General features: G+C 36.4%; 2 protein-coding genes across 6 annotated transcripts in view; one reads left to right on the top strand and one right to left on the bottom strand.

Moving 5' to 3' along the window:
* The window catches only part of LOC128213925 (inositol hexakisphosphate kinase 1-like), a 29,985-nt gene extending 25,095 nt beyond the window's left edge, over nt 1–4,890 (top strand). For all 5 annotated transcript variants that reach the window (XM_052920040.1, XM_052920044.1, XM_052920043.1 and 2 more), the window contains exons 6-7: nt 489–664; nt 965–4,890. In XM_052920040.1, coding sequence (XP_052776000.1) covers nt 489–664; nt 965–1,531 — 743 coding nt within the window. In that variant the 3' untranslated portion in view covers nt 1,532–4,890. The remainder of the gene's footprint in view (nt 1–488; nt 665–964) is intronic.
* An 843-nt stretch (nt 4,891–5,733) lies between these two features.
* LOC128213357 (uncharacterized) overlaps nt 5,734–18,388 on the bottom strand; it is a 45,611-nt gene continuing 32,956 nt past the window's right edge. The window contains exons 41-44 of the mRNA XM_052918973.1: nt 17,897–18,039; nt 17,526–17,687; nt 17,238–17,300; nt 5,734–6,159 (exon numbers count right to left, since the gene is read on the bottom strand). Coding sequence (XP_052774933.1) covers nt 6,145–6,159; nt 17,238–17,300; nt 17,526–17,687; nt 17,897–18,039 — 383 coding nt within the window. The 3' untranslated portion in view covers nt 5,734–6,144. The remainder of the gene's footprint in view (nt 6,160–17,237; nt 17,301–17,525; nt 17,688–17,896; nt 18,040–18,388) is intronic.

The raw sequence follows: 18,388 nt of genomic DNA, 5'->3' as shown, positions 1-18,388 counted from the left end.
CTAAATTACTAATTATTTACGACCATCTTACAACAAGAAACATAACTCCATTTTAAGCCTAAATACAAATTATGGCCCTTGATTTTTTTGATTTTTTATGTTTTTTTTAATTTCCTTTGAAAGGCATATTTGTATATTCTTAACCACATTTTCATAATGGAAAATCAAGTTATTTGAATGACTTGTGTCATTGTTTGGGCGGGCTGGTGGGAGGGCAGCATCAAAGTCACCTTATGTATCGAATAATTTGAGTCAGGTTTGACATAAAGAGACCAAACTTGGTATTATTTTATACGTTATTGTATTCTAAGTCAAAGCGGCGTAGTCGAGCGCGCTGTCTTACGACGGCTCTTGTTCTATCAGGAAATAACAGTTTTCTAGCAGAGGAGACACCCCTACATGACCCAACCCATTATCACCAATGTCACTTCAAATGTTCATGGGGGAAATATTGCTTATAATATAATATGTTTTTAATTTGCACCTAGAGTACATCCTGTTGGAGAATGTAGCAGCCAAGTTCCGTTTCCCGTGCATCCTGGACCTGAAGATGGGCACGAGGCAGCATGGAGACGACGCTCCCGAGGCAAAGAAACTCAGCCAAACACGCAAATGTGAGAGCACTACGTCCAGCCATGTGGGCCTCAGACTTATTGGCATGCAGGTGAGAGGAATAGGGAGAATGGTTACTGATTATAAAAGCTACAACCAAATTAAAAATTGAATAAAATCCAATTGACAAATTAAGAAACCTTCTTACCTCTAATGATTTGGATAATTTAGAGATCACATGTCTATGAAATGCTCACTATTTCAGATGTATACATAGTCCTTTTGTTTAAATCTGATAAGCATTCAAAATATCGTATTAAATCTTAGGTTAATGCCTTGAATTTTTCCTATGAGAAAGTATCAAAATTATTCGGGCTAAGTCTTCTTATGTAAACTGTTTAATAAATTTCAGGTGTACCAGCGTGCTAAGGGGCATTTCCTTTGCCAAAACAAATACTATGGACGCGAACTGAGCGTGGCAGGATTTAAGGAGAGCTTAGAACTCTTCTTGTATGATGGTGAACATCTGAGACTGGAATTACTGGACCCTATATTAAATAGACTTCATAATCTGAAGGGAATTGTAGAAAAACAGGAATCATTCCGCTTTTACTCAAGTTCTCTGCTAATTATGTATGGTGGTCAGGGAAATGACAACTTGGACCATTGTGATAATGTTAACAAACAGATGGGTGAGAATAGTGACCAGCCCCACCATGACAACGGGAACCAGGAGGGAGCAGAACTGTACTGTGGTGCGTCAGACGATTCCTGCGACTCTGCAGTGGAGTTAAAGACAGATAATGAACAAGTGGATGTACGCATGATTGACTTTGCACACTCCACACATCGAGGATTCCAAGATGACGCTCGACACAAGGGGGTAGACCAGGGGTACCTCTTTGGACTGAAAAATCTCATCTCTATTTTCACAGAGATCAAACAGAGGTACCCTGGGCATGCGCCAGAAAATGGATGAACTTTGTTGACCTAATGCCATAAACCAGTGTGCAATGTATGAAGCCTGAGATCAAAACTTACGCTTGCAATGTTTTAATTTTGTGAGGGTTCTATGGTTAATGTGGGCTTTGTTATATATATATATATATATAATACAGGGAAAATGGCAATGATTTTAAATTTTGTTACGTTAAGAATGGTAGGATATTTTTTGTAAGAGCATATTTAAATACGCCATAAAGGTAAAATGTTCTTGATCACATTTTCAGAAATTATTTGAAATGTATGGTGTATGAACCGTCACTGTGGCCTAATGGTTAAGGGTCTGCTTACAGAGCGGCAGGCGAAGGTTTGAGCCCCATACAGGGCTAGTTCTGATATGGACAGCAGCTATTATTGGATTTCCGTCCTTGCGAGACGCTGGGCATACAGGACAGGAAACAAGAGTAAAGATGTTCATCGATCAAGGTGTCCAGAATGTTGACTCTTAACTGAGAGGGGTGATACAATAAGAAATATACACTTAAATTTACCCTACTTATTACCTAGATAGGAAAAAAATACATTTTTAAAAATGTGTAAATTGGCTTCGAGCTGTTCAGATTATTTTATTTATTAATTGTGCAGCTGTAAAGTTGTGTATTTGACACACTTTTAAATGCACAGTCAAGTTAAAGCACAAGTCTATAATGGAAGATTTAAATACATATATGTCAAGTTTGTATGTGCTTGGCACCAAAATTATATATACCATCGCGTACAGTAAGAAGTCTAGATCCAAGTAGTTGCTTGCATAATGGGATGTATTTTTTTTATATAAAGTGTACACATAAAGTGCATATATATATATAAATCCAAAGTATACATATGTGTACTTGTTATATTACCTTACTGCATTCTTGCAGTTTTAAAATCCATCTCTCACTGGTTGTACAGTGGCGAATACCTTAGGAGTTTATTGGTGTAGTAAATAATCTAGTTTTAGTAGGTGTATGTTGTTTTCCAAGTACAGTCACCTGGGTTGGCAGGTCATCATTTACAGAAAGATATATATTTATACATTGTGCACTGTTGTTCTGGAGGCCTTAATGGTTTTGTTGGTTCCTAGATGTTGTTTACTAGATATACAAGGTTATTCAAAACAGAGGAACATCTTTGTTATTTAACTTTGAAGAATCTTAAATTAAGATGCCTCTGTTTCTGTGTAGTGCTTTTATAAGTATAGTAATGTTCAGGCAGATAAATTTGATAGAGTCAAAAATATTTGTATATTCTTTTTATCCATTTAAGCACTGTAAAAAGTTAGCTTATCCATTTATTCTTACTTTCTTTGATTATTTTATTTAATGATGAGTACAACTATGTTACCTATGTATATATATGTAGTGATTGTTCATGGTCTTGTGACAGACAATATTTAAGATGTTTACAAAGCAGTTTTTGTAATGTGTGATACAGATCCTCATCGGCACTATACTATGTATATATCTCCAGTATATCTGCAGGGATTTCCATCTCTCATACCCACACCTCCTCCTCCTGGGACCAGTTTTCTCTCTCAGTCTGTTGTGTCTGAACTGCCGTGTTTCACATGCATGCTAAAAGTTTTGTTAAACAAATGATTGACCAAAAAGGATTTCAAGCAGTAATAATAAGATTTGATCAGCTTTATAATAGTCTAGAAAAATAGTCCATGTACATTGTTGATAATTAATCCAATTGGTTGTGATTGGTCTACCTCTAAAGCATTTCACAACGCTCCTATCATCACCAAGGTTACCATGACATTAATAGATTTATCATCCTAGGCCTTAACTTTTTTTTAACTATTTTAGAACTCAGAATAGAAATGTTCTTTTTTGTTGAAGTATTGTGCATGTATATTGTTCTTGACAAAGCTTCCCATATTTTATTACTATTATAATGCATGTGTTAAAACTGGTCTCATTCAGTTGCTTATGATGCTTCATTTATGTTTGACTATTGAACTTATATTATCTTACAATATTCATGGTGAAGATGGAAAGTAAATCATACACAATATGGCTATCTCTTTAATGAGCATAAAACAAATATCGTACAACCAAGAATGGTAGATAAAGATTGCCATGAGATTGAATTGTACATGTTATTTGGAAATTCAGACTAATAATATCTGTCATGTGTTTCCGGTCTGGATAGAAAAATCTGACCCAATGGCACCTGCGTTGCCAGTAATTGAGGCTTGCCGAGTTACCGGCTACACAGCGTGCCTGAGGGTCAGATTTTTTTATTTGGGCCGGACTCACATGATTGATATATTTTTTGTATCATATCTTAAATTATTTTTTTATGAAAATAAAGACGAAGAACATTTTGTTTACTGACGTCATGGCGCGCGGTTATGTTTATTCACTGCATACGTCACGAAGTTCCTTAATATAATGTCTTTTAAGGTTTACTTTGTTTTGAAGCTATATTTTTGTAAGGTTAATGTTTATGGAAATCATCTTTTGAATTATCTCAATTATCCTACGTCAAGTGTATAATAAAAGAAAGAAAAAGTATTGTGTCACAGCGTGTGACTCATCTAGCATGGTGGGGTGCAAGACAGAGGTTTTCCACACAGATTTATTCACAAAAAATGCATATCCAGTGTGCTAAAGAAGCAGTGACTTGCGGGACCAATATAACAATCAGTTTACAACACATTATTTCTTCTTTGAATTACCAGTTTGAAAAAATGATCATTTGATATGATAGTCTTGCCAGACCAATGAAACAATCTGTTCATAATACATGATATTTCTTTTTAGATTTAACAGTTTGAAAAGTGATCATTTGAGATGGTTGATAGGAGTGTTCTATTTACTCATACATGTTAAGAAGATAGAAAAGAAGTCAATTGTTGCATTAACATTTTTAAATATGAGACCCTCGATAGCTTGCTGCTAGTTGTTAGTATGGTTTATAACCCTTTCCTTCATAGATATGCCTTTATTCCCCTCTATCCATAGTCTCATAGATACACATTTTTTCTCCTTATATATGTAAGATTTAGAATGAAAGGTTCAAATAGTGTGCTATGGAGAGTGTTTGACTTATGTACAGATTTTCATCTAGTGAAATATTATACTAGAAAAGATTTATTTTATTTTAGTTTACATGTTTTGCCTTTTACTTTCTCAGCATAATCAGTCGATAAACATTGTCCAGGTTTTTGAACACCATTTATATTTCAGGCTTAAAACCTTCATTAAAATAACTATGTTGTTAGTTTTATCTGTCTGATATTCTTGTTTCTTTGTTTTGATATTGTTATATTATTTTACATTTTAATGTTAATGGGATTGTGGTCATATTCAAATTTTTGAGTCATTAAAATTATATAATGTTATACACAGAGTGTTATTTATTCTCTACTTTATTCTCAAGGGTAGAACATGTAAAGTTTCAATTATGTATCCTCCAATGAACATATTCATTTTGCCCTATCTGCAGTCAGTCCTTTGTTTCTGCTCAATAACTAGAGAACACTATGACCCAGGAACTTCATACTTGGTATGCAGATTGGATTGGTCATGACCAGTAGATGACTTATAATGGTTTTGAGATCTGAAGGTCAAAGGTCAAGGTTGCAGTGACCTTCAGGTGAAAAACGGTATGTCGACAGTGACCTTAAGCTGATAAATGGTTTACGCTCTATAACTAAACAATGCTTAAACCCAGAAAACTTGGTATGCAGGTTGGTCATGACTAGAAGGTTACCCTTATTGATTTTAAGGTAGGTCGGTCAACATATTGGTTGGTGTGACCTTGAGGTGAAAAAACTGTTTCTGCTGAATAACTGATGAATTCTTTCACCTAGGAACTTAATACTTGGAATGCCAGTTGGTCATGCCTAGTTGATGACCTCTATTGATTTTGGGATCAATACATCAAAGGTCAAGGGCGCAATATAGGTCGCAGTGACTATGACGGACACTCAGGTGTTGACATGTAGGATGACGGTCACTCTCCTCTGTTAACATGTCGTTCGATGACGACTCTCTCATGTGTTGACATGTGGTAGGATTATGGACTATCTCATGTGTTTACATATCGTAGGATTATGGACTATCTCATGTGTTTACATGTCATAGGATTATGGACTATCTCATGTGTTTACATGTCATAGGATGACTGTCATTTTCGTGTGTTTGATAAACATATAATTTAAAAGGAATAAGACAGAAGCAGGAATATAACATAAATGATTTATTGAAAGAAGATAAAAGTAAACATTACAAAAGTAGACATGACATATTCAACATCGTTCAAAGGCACATTGGAAGATAAACTATCAGTTTCTTCGGCTCCAAATTCAAGCAGTACTTACATTTAAATAATGTTCATACAAACGTACATTTAGAGTTTAAGGAAAAGTACACTAATGGTAAAATAGCTGAGTATTTAATATATTGCTAAAACAGATGAGTTTATGCTTATGATACACAATGTTCATGGAAAAGCAACATCAAAGCTTACAAAATTGTAAAACATATTAAACCCTTATCAACATTCAAACCTTTTCACAAAACACATTCATTTTTACCAACATATCACTGTAGAAAACATCACTGTTTTCCAAACTGTCTTATAATGTCTTTTCAACTAATACAGAAGTGCCTGAAAAGAAAAAAGAAAAATACAATTACCATATTTCAGCTAATGGAAAAAAATATGCATCTTTATTGATGCATGTAGGAACACCTATTTCTGGAAAATATAAATGACCATAACTATAAAACAAGAGGCCCAAAAGGGCCTATGCTCTACTGGCTGGGTTTGTGTGGTCAACATCACTGTTTTCGAAAATAACCAACCCCTTACGGGTATCTGAATACTCAAAACTAAAGACTGTATCATGTTCGCAAGCATTTATTACACAATAGCATTTTTTTTATACTATCAAGGCCCATAATCTAATCATTTCAAGGCCCATAATCTAGGCATGCATGGGCAGATCTAGCTGGTTTTCGAAAGGAACCCAGCTCTAATGAATATCCAAATACTGTACAAGTTTCATCAAGATACAATCAAAACTGAAGACTGTATCGTGTTAACGAGCAATTGTTTACTGACATACTGATTTTGTTATTATCAAGGCCCATAATCTAGGCATGCATGGGTGGATCTGGCTGATTTTCAAAAATAACCAAGCTCTTATGGATATGTAGATACTGTACAAGTTTCATCAAGATACAATCAAAACTGAAGACTGTATCGTGTAAACGAGCAGTTGTTTACTGACACACTGATTTTTTTATACTATCAAGGCCCATAATCTAGGTATGCATGGGCGGATCTGGCTGGTTTTCAAAAGGAACCGAGCTCTTATGGATATGTAGAAACTGTACAAATTTCATTGAGATACAATCAAAACTGAAGGCTGTATCATGTTAACGAGCAATTGTTTACTGACACACTGATTTTTTTATCCTATCAAGGCCCATAATCTAGGCATGCATGGGCGGATCTGGCTGGTTTTCGAAAGGAACCAAGCTCAATTAGATATGTAGATACTGTACAGGTTTCATCAAGATAAAATCAAAACTGAAGGCTGTATCGTGTTAACATGAATTGTTTACAGACGCACGGACGCACATACTACGTACACATTACCATCGCATAAGCTCTTCTGTGCCTTTCTCACACACATTGTGTGTGGGCTAGCATCTTAAATTACATGAAACATTGTGTGTGAGCTAGCATCTCTTATTACATGAACATTGATGGCTAGCATCTAGTACGTGAACATTGTGTGTGGGCTAGCATCTTAAATTACATGAACATTGTGTGTGGGCTAGCACCTTTTATTACATGCACATTGATGGCTAGCATCTTTTATTACATGAACATTGTGTGTGGGCTAGCATCTTAAATTACATGAACATTGTGTGTGAGCTAGCATCTCTTATTACATGAACATTGATGGCTAGCATCTAGAACGTGAACATTGTGTGTGGGCTAGCATCTATTATTACATGAACATGGTGTGTGGGCTAGCATCTTTTATTACATGAACATTGTGTGTGGGCTAGCATCTATTATTACATGAAACATTGTGTGTGGGCTAGCATCTATTATTACATGAACATGGTGTGTGGGCTAGCATCTTTTATTACATGAACATTGTGTGTGGGCTAGCATCTCTTATTACATGAACATTGTGTGTGGGCTAGCATCTCTTATTACATGAACATTGTGTGTGGGCTAGCATCTTTTATTACATGAACATTGTGTGTGGGCTAGCATCTCTTATTACATGAAACATTGTGTGTTGGCTAGCATCTTAAATTACATGAACATTGTGTGTGGGCTAGCATCTCTTAATAAATGAACATTGTGTGTGGGCTAGCATCTCTTATTACATGAACATTGTGTGTGGGCTAGCATCTCTTATTACATGAAACATTGTGTGTGGGCTAGCATCTCTTATTACATGAACATTGTGTGTGGGCTAGCATCTCTTATTACATGAACATTGTGTGTGGGCTAGCATCTATTATTACATGAAACATTGTGTGTGGGCTAGCATCTATTATTACATGAACATTGTGTGTGGGCTAGCATCTCTTATTACATAAACATTGTGTGTGGGCTAGCATCTCTTATTACATGAACATTGTGTGTGGGCTAGCATCTTAAATTACATGAACATTGTGTGTGGGCTAGCATCCCTTACATAAACATTGTGTGTGGGCTAGCATCTATTATTACATGAAACATTGTGTGTGGGCTAGCATCTATTATTACATGAACATTGTGTGTGGGCTAGCATCTCTTATTACATGAACATTGTGTGTGGGCTAGCATCTCTTATTACATGAACATTGTGTGTGGGCTAGCATCTATTATTACATGAAACATTGTGTGTGGGCTAGCATCTCTTATTACATGAAACATTGTGTGTGGGCTAGCATCTCTTATTACATGAACATTGTGTGTGGGCTAGCATCTTAAATTACATGAACATTGTGTGTGGGCTAGCATCTATTATTACATGAAACATTGTGTGTGGGCTAGCATCTATTATTACATGAAACATTGTGTGTGGGCTAGCATCTATTATTACATGAACATTGTGTGTGGGCTAGCATCTCTTATTACATGAACATTGTGTGTGGGCTAGCATCTATTATTACATGAAACATTGTGTGTGGGCTAGCATCTCTTATTACATGAAACATTGTGTGTGGGCTAGCATCTTAAATTACATGAACATTGTGTGTGGGCTAGCATCTATTATTATATGAAACATTGTGTGTGGGCTAGCATCTATTATTACATGAAACATTGTGTGTGGGCTAGCATCTATTATTACATGAAACATTGTGTGTGGGCTAGCATCTATTATTACATGAAACATTGTGTGTGGGCTAGCATCTATTATTACATGAAACATTGTGTGTGGGCTAGCATCTATTATTACATGAAACATTGTGTGTGGGCTAGCATCTATTATTACATGAAACATTGTGTGTGGGCTAGCATCTCTTATTACATGAAACATTGTGTGTGGGCTAGCATCTATTATTACATGAAACATTGTGTGTGGGCAAGCATCTATTATTACATGAAACATTGTGTGTGGGCTAGCATCTATTATTACATGAAACATTGTGTGTGGGCAAGCATCTATTATTACATGAAACATTGTGTGTGGGCAAGCATCTATTATTACATGAACATTGTGTGTGGGCAAGCATCTATTATTACATGAAACATTGTGTGTGGGCAAGCATCTATTATTACATGAACATTGTGTGTGGGCAAGCATCTATTATTACATGAAACATTGTGTGTGGGCAAGCATCTATTATTACATGAAACATTGTGTGTGGGCAAGCATCTATTATTACATGAAACATTGTGTGTGGGCTAGCATCTATTATTACATGAAACATTGTGTGTGGGCTAGCATCTCTTATTACATGAACATTGTGTGTGGGCTAGCATCTCTTATTACATGAACATTGTCTGTGGGCTAGCATCTCTTATTACATGAACATTGTGTGTGGGCTAGCATCTCTTATTACATGAACATTGTGTGTGGGCTAGCACCTCTTATTACATGAACATTGTGTGTGGGCTAGCATCTTAAATTACATGAACATTGTGTGTGGGCTAGCATCTATTATTACATGAAACATTGTGTGTGGGCTAGCATCTATTATTACATGAACATGGTGTGTGGGCTAGCATCTATTATTACATGAACATTGTGTGTGGGCTAGCATCTATTATTACATGAACATTGTGTGTGGGCTAGCATCTTAAATTACATGAACATTGTGTGTGGGCTAGCATCTATTATTACATGAAACATTGTGTGTGGGCTAGCATCCCTTACATAAACATTGTGTGTGGGCTAGCATCTATTATTGCATAAACATTGTGTGTGGGCTAGCATCTATTATTACATACACATTGTGTGTGGGCTAGCATCTATTATCACATAAACATTGTGTGTGGGCTAGCATCTCTTATTACATGAACATTGTGTGTGTGCTAGCATCTATTATTACATAAACATTGTGTGTGGGCTAGCATCTCTTATTACATGAACATTGTGTGTGGGCTAGCATCTATTATTACATAAACATTGTGTGTGGGCTAGCATCTATTATTACATAAACATTGTGTGTGGGCTAGCATCCCTTACATAAACATTGTGTGTGGGCTAGCATCTATTATTACATAAACATTGTGTGTGGGCTAGCATCGCTTATTACATGAACATTGTATATGGGCTAGCATCTCTTATTACATGAAACATTGTGTGTGGGCTAGCATCTCTTATTACATAAAACATTGTGTGTGCGCTAGCATCTCTTATTACATAAACATTGTGTGTGGGCAAGCATCTATTAATAAATGAACATTGTGTGTGGGCTAGCATCTAGAACCTAAACATTGTGTGTGGGCTAGCATCTTAAATTACATGAACATTGTGTGTGGGCTAGCATCTATTATTACATGAAACATTGTGTGTTGGCTAGCATCTTAAATTACATGAACATTGTGTGTGGGCTAGCATCTATTATTACATAAACATTGTGTGTGGGCTAGCATCCCTTACATAAACATTGTGTGTGGGCTAGCATCTTAAATTACATGAACATTGTGTGTGGGCTAGCATCTATTATTACATGAACATTGTGTGTGGGCTAGCATCTATTATTACATGAAACATTGTGTGTGGGCTAGCATCTTAAATTACATGAACATTGTGTGTGGGCTAGCATCTATTATTACATGAAACATTGTGTGTTGGCTAGCATCCCTTACATAAACATTGTGTGTTGGCTAGCATCTATTATTACATGAACATTGTGTGTGGGCTAGCATCTATTATTACATGAACATTGTGTGTGGGCTAGCATCTATTATTACATGAAACATTGTGTGTGGGCTAGCATCTTAAATTACATGAACATTGTGTGTGGGCTAGCATCTATTATTACATGAAACATTGTGTGTTGGCTAGCATCCCTTACATAAACATTGTGTGTTGGCTAGCATCTTAAATTACATGAACATTGTGTGTTGGCTAGCATCTTAAATTACATGAACATTGTGTGTGGGCTAGCATCTTAAATTACATGAACATTGTGTGTGGGCTAGCATCTATTATTACATGAACATTGTGTGTGGGCTAGCATCTTAAATTACATGAAACATTGTGTGTGGGCTAGCATCTTAAATTACATGAACATTGTGTGTGGGCTAGCATCTATTATTACATGAAACATTGTGTGTGGGCTAGCATCTATTATTACATGAACATTGTGTGTGGGCAAGCATCTATTATTACATGAAACATTGTATGTGGGCTAGCATCTATTATTACATAAACATTGTGTGTGGGCAAGCATCTCTTATTACATAAACATTGTGTGTGGGCTAGCATCTCTTATTACATAAACATTGTGTGTGGGCTAGCATCTCTTATTACATAAACATTGTGTGTGGGCTAGCATCTATTATTACATGAAACATTGTGCGTGGGCTAGCATCTATTATTACATGAACATTGTGTGTGGGCAAGCATCTATTATTACATGAAACATTGTGTGTGGGCTAGCATCTATTATTACATAAACATTGTGTGTGGGCTAGCATCTATTATTACATGAAACATTGTGTGTGGGCTAGCATCTCTTATTACATAAACATTGTGTGTGGGCAAGCATCTATTATTACATGAAACATTGTGTGTGGGCAAGCATCTATTATTACATGAAACATTGTGTGTGGGCAAGCATCTATTATTACATGAACATTGTGTGTGGGCTAGCATCTATTATTACATAAACATTGTGTGTGGGCTAGCATCTATTATTACATGAAACATTGTGTGTGGGCAAGCATCTATTATTACATGAAACATTGTGTGTGGGCAAGCATCTATTATTACATGAAACATTGTGTGTGGGCAAGCATCTATTATTACATGAAACATTGTGTGTGGGCTAGCATCTCTTATTACATGAACATTGTGTGTGGGCTAGCATCTATTATTACATGAAACATGGTGTGTGGGCTAGCATCTATTATTACATGAACATTGTGTGTGGGCTAGCATCTCTTATTACATGAACATTGTGTGTGGGCTAGCATCTCTTATTACATAAACATTGTGTGTGGGCAAGCATCTATTATTACATGAAACATTGTGTGTGGGCAAGCATCTATTATTACATGAAACATTGTGTGTGGGCTAGCATCTATTATTACATGAAACATTGTGTGTGGGCAAGCATCTATTATTAAATGAAACATTGTGTGTGGGCTAGCATCTCTTATTACATAAACATTGTGTTTGGGCTAGCATCTCTTATTACATAAACATTGTGTGTGGGCTAGCATCTATTATTACATAAACATTGTGTGTGGGCTAGCATCTATTATTACATAAACATTGTGTGTGGGCTAGCATCGCTTACATAAACATTGTGTGTGGGCTAGCATCTATTATTACATAAACATTGTGTGTGGGCTAGCATCGCTTATTACATGAACATTGTATATGGGCTAGCATCTCTTATTACATGAAACATTGTGTGTGGGCTAGCATCTCTTACATAAACATTGTGTGTGGGCTAGCATCTCTTATTACATGAAACATTGTGTGTGGGCTAGCATCGCTTACATAAACATTGTGTGTGGGCTAGCATCTCTTATTACATGAAACATTGTGTGTGGGCTAGCATCTCTTATTACATAAACATTGTGTGTGGGCAAGCATCTATTATTAAATGAACATTGTGTGTGGGCTAGCATCTATAACCTAAACATTGTGTGTGGGCTAGCATCTTAAATTACATGAACATTGTGTGTGGGCTAGCATCTATTATTACATGAACATTGATGGCTAGCATCTAGAACCTGAACATTGTATGTGGGCTAGCATCTCTTATTACCTGAACATTGTGTTTGGGCTAGCATCTCTTATTACATAAACATTGTGTTTGGGCTAGCATCTTTTATTACATAAACATTGATGGCAAGCATCTCTTATTACATGAACATTGATGGCTAGCATCTATTAATACATGAACATTGTGTGTGGACTAGCATCCCTTATTGTATACACATTGTGTGTGGGCAAGCATCTCTTATTACATGAACATTGTGTGTGGGCTAGCATCTTAAATTACATGAACATTGTGTGTGGGCTAGCATCTATTATTACATGAAACATTGTGTGTGGGCTAGCATCTATTATTACATGAACATGGTGTGTGGGCTAGCATCTATTATTACATGAACATTGTGTGTGGGCTAGCATCTATTATTACATGAACATTGTGTGTGGGCTAGCATCTTAAATTACATGAACATTGTGTGTGGGCTAGCATCTATTATTACATGAAACATTGTGTGTGGGCTAGCATCCCTTACATAAACATTGTGTGTGGGCTAGCATCTATTATTGCATAAACATTGTGTGTGGGCTAGCATCTATTATTACATACACATTGTGTGTGGGCTAGCATCTATTATCACATAAACATTGTGTGTGGGCTAGCATCTCTTATTACATGAACATTGTGTGTGGGCTAGCATCTATTATTACATAAACATTGTGTGTGGGCTAGCATCTCTTATTACATGAACATTGTGTGTGGGCTAGCATCTATTATTACATAAACATTGTGTGTGGGCTAGCATCTATTATTACATAAACATTGTGTGTGGGCTAGCATCGCTTACATAAACATTGTGTGTGGGCTAGCATCTATTATTACATAAACATTGTGTGTGGGCTAGCATCGCTTATTACATGAACATTGTATATGGGCTAGCATCTCTTATTACATGAAACATTGTGTGTGGGCTAGCATCTCTTATTACATAAAACATTGTGTGTGCGCTAGCATCTCTTATTACATAAACATTGTGTGTGGGCAAGCATCTATTAATAAATGAACATTGTGTGTGGGCTAGCATCTAGAACCTAAACATTGTGTGTGGGCTAGCATCTTAAATTACATGAACATTGTGTGTGGGCTAGCATCTATTATTACATGAAACATTGTGTGTTGGCTAGCATCTTAAATTACATGAACATTGTGTGTGGGCTAGCATCTATTATTACATAAACATTGTGTGTGGGCTAGCATCCCTTACATAAACATTGTGTGTGGGCTAGCATCTTAAATTACATGAACATTGTGTGTGGGCTAGCATCTATTATTACATGAACATTGTGTGTGGGCTAGCATCTATTATTACATGAAACATTGTGTGTGGGCTAGCATCTTAAATTACATGAACATTGTGTGTGGGCTAGCATCTATTATTACATGAAACATTGTGTGTTGGCTAGCATCCCTTACATAAACATTGTGTGTTGGCTAGCATCTATTATTACATGAACATTGTGTGTGGGCTAGCATCTATTATTACATGAACATTGTGTGTGGGCTAGCATCTATTATTACATGAAACATTGTGTGTGGGCTAGCATCTTAAATTACATGAACATTGTGTGTGGGCTAGCATCTATTATTACATGAAACATTGTGTGTTGGCTAGCATCCCTTACATAAACATTGTGTGTTGGCTAGCATCTTAAATTACATGAACATTGTGTGTGGGCTAGCATCTTAAATTACATGAACATTGTGTGTGGGCTAGCATCTTAAATTACATGAACATTGTGTGTGGGCTAGCATCTATTATTACATGAACATTGTGTGTGGGCTAGCATCTTAAATTACATGAAACATTGTGTGTGGGCTAGCATCTTAAATTACATGAACATTGTGTGTGGGCTAGCATCTATTATTACATGAAACATTGTGTGTGGGCTAGCATCTATTATTACATGAACATTGTGTGTGGGCAAGCATCTATTATTACATGAAACATTGTATGTGGGCTAGCATCTATTATTACATAAACATTGTGTGTGGGCAAGCATCTCTTATTACATAAACATTGTGTGTGGGCTAGCATCTCTTATTACATAAACATTGTGTGTGGGCTAGCATCTCTTATTACATGAACATTGTGTGTGGGCTAGCATCTATTATTACATGAAACATTGTGTGTGGGCTAGCATCTATTATTACATGAACATTGTGTGTGGGCAAGCATCTATTATTACATGAAACATTGTGTGTGGGCTAGCATCTATTATTACATAAACATTGTGTGTGGGCTAGCATCTATTATTACATGAAACATTGTGTGTGGGCTAGCATCTCTTATTACATAAACATTGTGTGTGGGCAAGCATCTATTATTACATGAAACATTGTGTGTGGGCTAGCATCTATTATTACATGAAACATTGTGTGTGGGCAAGCATCTATTATTACATGAACATTGTGTGTGGGCTAGCATCTATTATTACATAAACATTGTGTGTGGGCTAGCATCTATTATTACATGAAACATTGTGTGTGGGCAAGCATCTATTATTACATGAAACATTGTGTGTGGGCAAGCATCTATTATTACATGAAACATTGTGTGTGGGCAAGCATCTATTATTACATGAAACATTGTGTGTGGGCTAGCATCTCTTATTACATGAACATTGTGTGTGGGCTAGCATCTATTATTACATGAAACATTGTGTGTGGGCTAGCATCTATTATTACATGAACATTGTGTGTGGGCTAGCATCTCTTATTACATGAACATTGTGTGTGGGCTAGCATCTCTTATTACATAAACATTGTGTGTGGGCAAGCATCTATTATTACATGAAACATTGTGTGTGGGCAAGCATCTATTATTACATGAAACATTGTGTGTGGGCTAGCATCTATTATTACATGAAACATTGTGTGTGGGCAAGCATCTATTATTACATGAAACATTGTGTGTGGGCTAGCATCTCTTATTACATAAACATTGTGTGTGGGCTAGCATCTCTTATTACATGAACATTGTGTGTGGGCTAGCATCTATTATTACATAAACATTGTGTGTGGGCTAGCATCTATTATTACATAAACATTGTGTGTGGGCTAGCATCGCTTACATAAACATTGTGTGTGGGCTAGCATCTATTATTACATAAACATTGTGTGTGGGCTAGCATCGCTTATTACATGAACATTGTATATGGGCTAGCATCTCTTATTACATGAAACATTGTGTGTGGGCTAGCATCTCTTACATAAACATTGTGTGTGGGCTAGCATCTCTTATTACATGAAACATTGTGTGTGGGCTAGCATCGCTTACATAAACATTGTGTGTGGGCTAGCATCTCTTATTACATGAAACATTGTGTGTGGGCTAGCATCTCTTATTACATAAACATTGTGTGTGGGCAAGCATCTATTATTAAATGAACATTGTGTGTGGGCTAGCATCTAGAACCTAAACATTGTGTGTGGGCTAGCATCTTAAATTACATGAACATTGTGTGTGGGCTAGCATCTATTATTACATGAACATTGATGGCTAGCATCTAGAACCTGAACATTGTATGTGGGCTAGCATCTCTTATTACCTGAACATTGTGTTTGGGCTAGCATCTCTTATTACATAAACATTGTGTTTGGGCTAGCATCTTTTATTACATAAACATTGATGGCAAGCATCTCTTATTACATGAACATTGATGGCTAGCATCTATTAATACATGAACATTGTGTGTGGACTAGCATCCCTTATTGTATACACATTGTGTGTGGGCAAGCATCTCTTATTACATGAACATTGTGTGTGGGCTAGCATCTCTTATTACATGCACATTGATGGCTAGCATCTATTATTACATGAACATTGTGTGTGGGCTAGCATCTAGAACCTAAACATTGTGTGTGGGCTAGCATCTCTTATTACATAAACATTGATGGCTAGCATCTAGAACCTGAACATTGTGTGTTTGCTAGCATACCTTATTACCTGAACATTGACAGCTAGCACCTGTTATTACCTGAACATTGTGTGTAACCCAGCATCTCCTATTAATTGAACATTGTATGTATACTAGCATCTCTCATTACATGAACATTGTGTGGAGATCTTCTAATACCTGATCAAAGTGAGTAGGCTAGTATCTCATTTTTACATAACATTGTGAGCAGGGTAGCATCTTTTATAACCAGAACATTGTGTATAGGTCTGTAGTTAAAATCGGAACATTGTCTGTAGGCTAGCATCTGTTATTACCAGAACATTGCATGTAGGTTAGTAACTAAAACCTGAACATTGTATGTAGCTCTTATTACCTGAACATTGTGTGTAATGGTGTTCTTCAGGTCTGTTAGTTTTTTCACCAGGGTGACAGGGGGCTGGAAATAGTTAATAGTAACTTGGTTTTTCCTTTTCAACTGACAAAATAACAAAAAAGCTTTCCGAATTAAAACAATTACATTTTTACTAAAGCTTTGTTATTCTATGATATATGTTAGCCTGGATGGAACCATTTACATATTTTTTTATTTATTTTTTTCAAAGTCATCATTTAGCCTTTTAACTTAAAATATAAGTCCAACTTGACACCTACTGCTACCCACCTGGAAGTTGACTGGTTGTGAATCACAGCGTCTGCAGACGGACTGTGGCAGCCCATACTTGTTTAGCTCACAACTGCACACTTGGCATGGTGAACCAGTCTGCTGCTGAACCTGCTCCCCAACTGTCTTCATAAACTCACGCTGCCGGGACACACTGCCAATCTATCAGGGGAAGAGAGAAAGTCTCATTATTGGACTATTTATCTTTCAAATGTGAGTAAGTATTTATGTTTATTTTATAGTTGCCTTAAAGTGAAGTATGCACCGCAAAATATGATCAAATATGACTAAAACTTTAATCACCTTAGCTAGAATGGAAAGTGGGATACTTAGACCCTTGAGCGTGTTGAGTCAACTAAACAGTCCCATACCTGCAGGTTACCGGTGTCAAACAGTGTGCCGTTGGACTGGAGAGCAAGTGAGACACACAGGTCCGTGGGTACGTCCATTTCAGGGAATAGATCTTGCTCTGACATGTGCTGCTCCCCGTAGTATACACGCTCACGAGATAGACCTAGGTAGTATAAAATAAATATAAAAAATGGCACCAATATCATCTTGATATACAATTGTATACCATATGCCTTGTTATTTTAACTCACTTTTCCATCATTCAACAAGTACAATTAGAGATTGCTATGTTTCATTTCAATTTGCTGAATGTCATTGATATCAAACCAGGGTATCTTTTAGATTACAGAAAAACTAAATCACAGCAGCATTATGGTTACTTACATTTTTTTACAAATTGTATATAAATACTTTATATTGTAATAGGTGGGTGGCCTTATAGCAAATAAACTTTGTCATTGTAGGATTTTTAACAGTTTAATTATTGTTAACAACCTTTAACTGCATCATTG

This window comes from Mya arenaria, chromosome 13 (assembly GCF_026914265.1).
Source record: "Mya arenaria isolate MELC-2E11 chromosome 13, ASM2691426v1".
Taxonomy (NCBI): domain Eukaryota; kingdom Metazoa; phylum Mollusca; class Bivalvia; order Myida; family Myidae; genus Mya; species Mya arenaria.
Note: the sequence above shows the minus strand (reverse complement) of the source record. Positions and strands in the feature narration are given on the sequence as shown.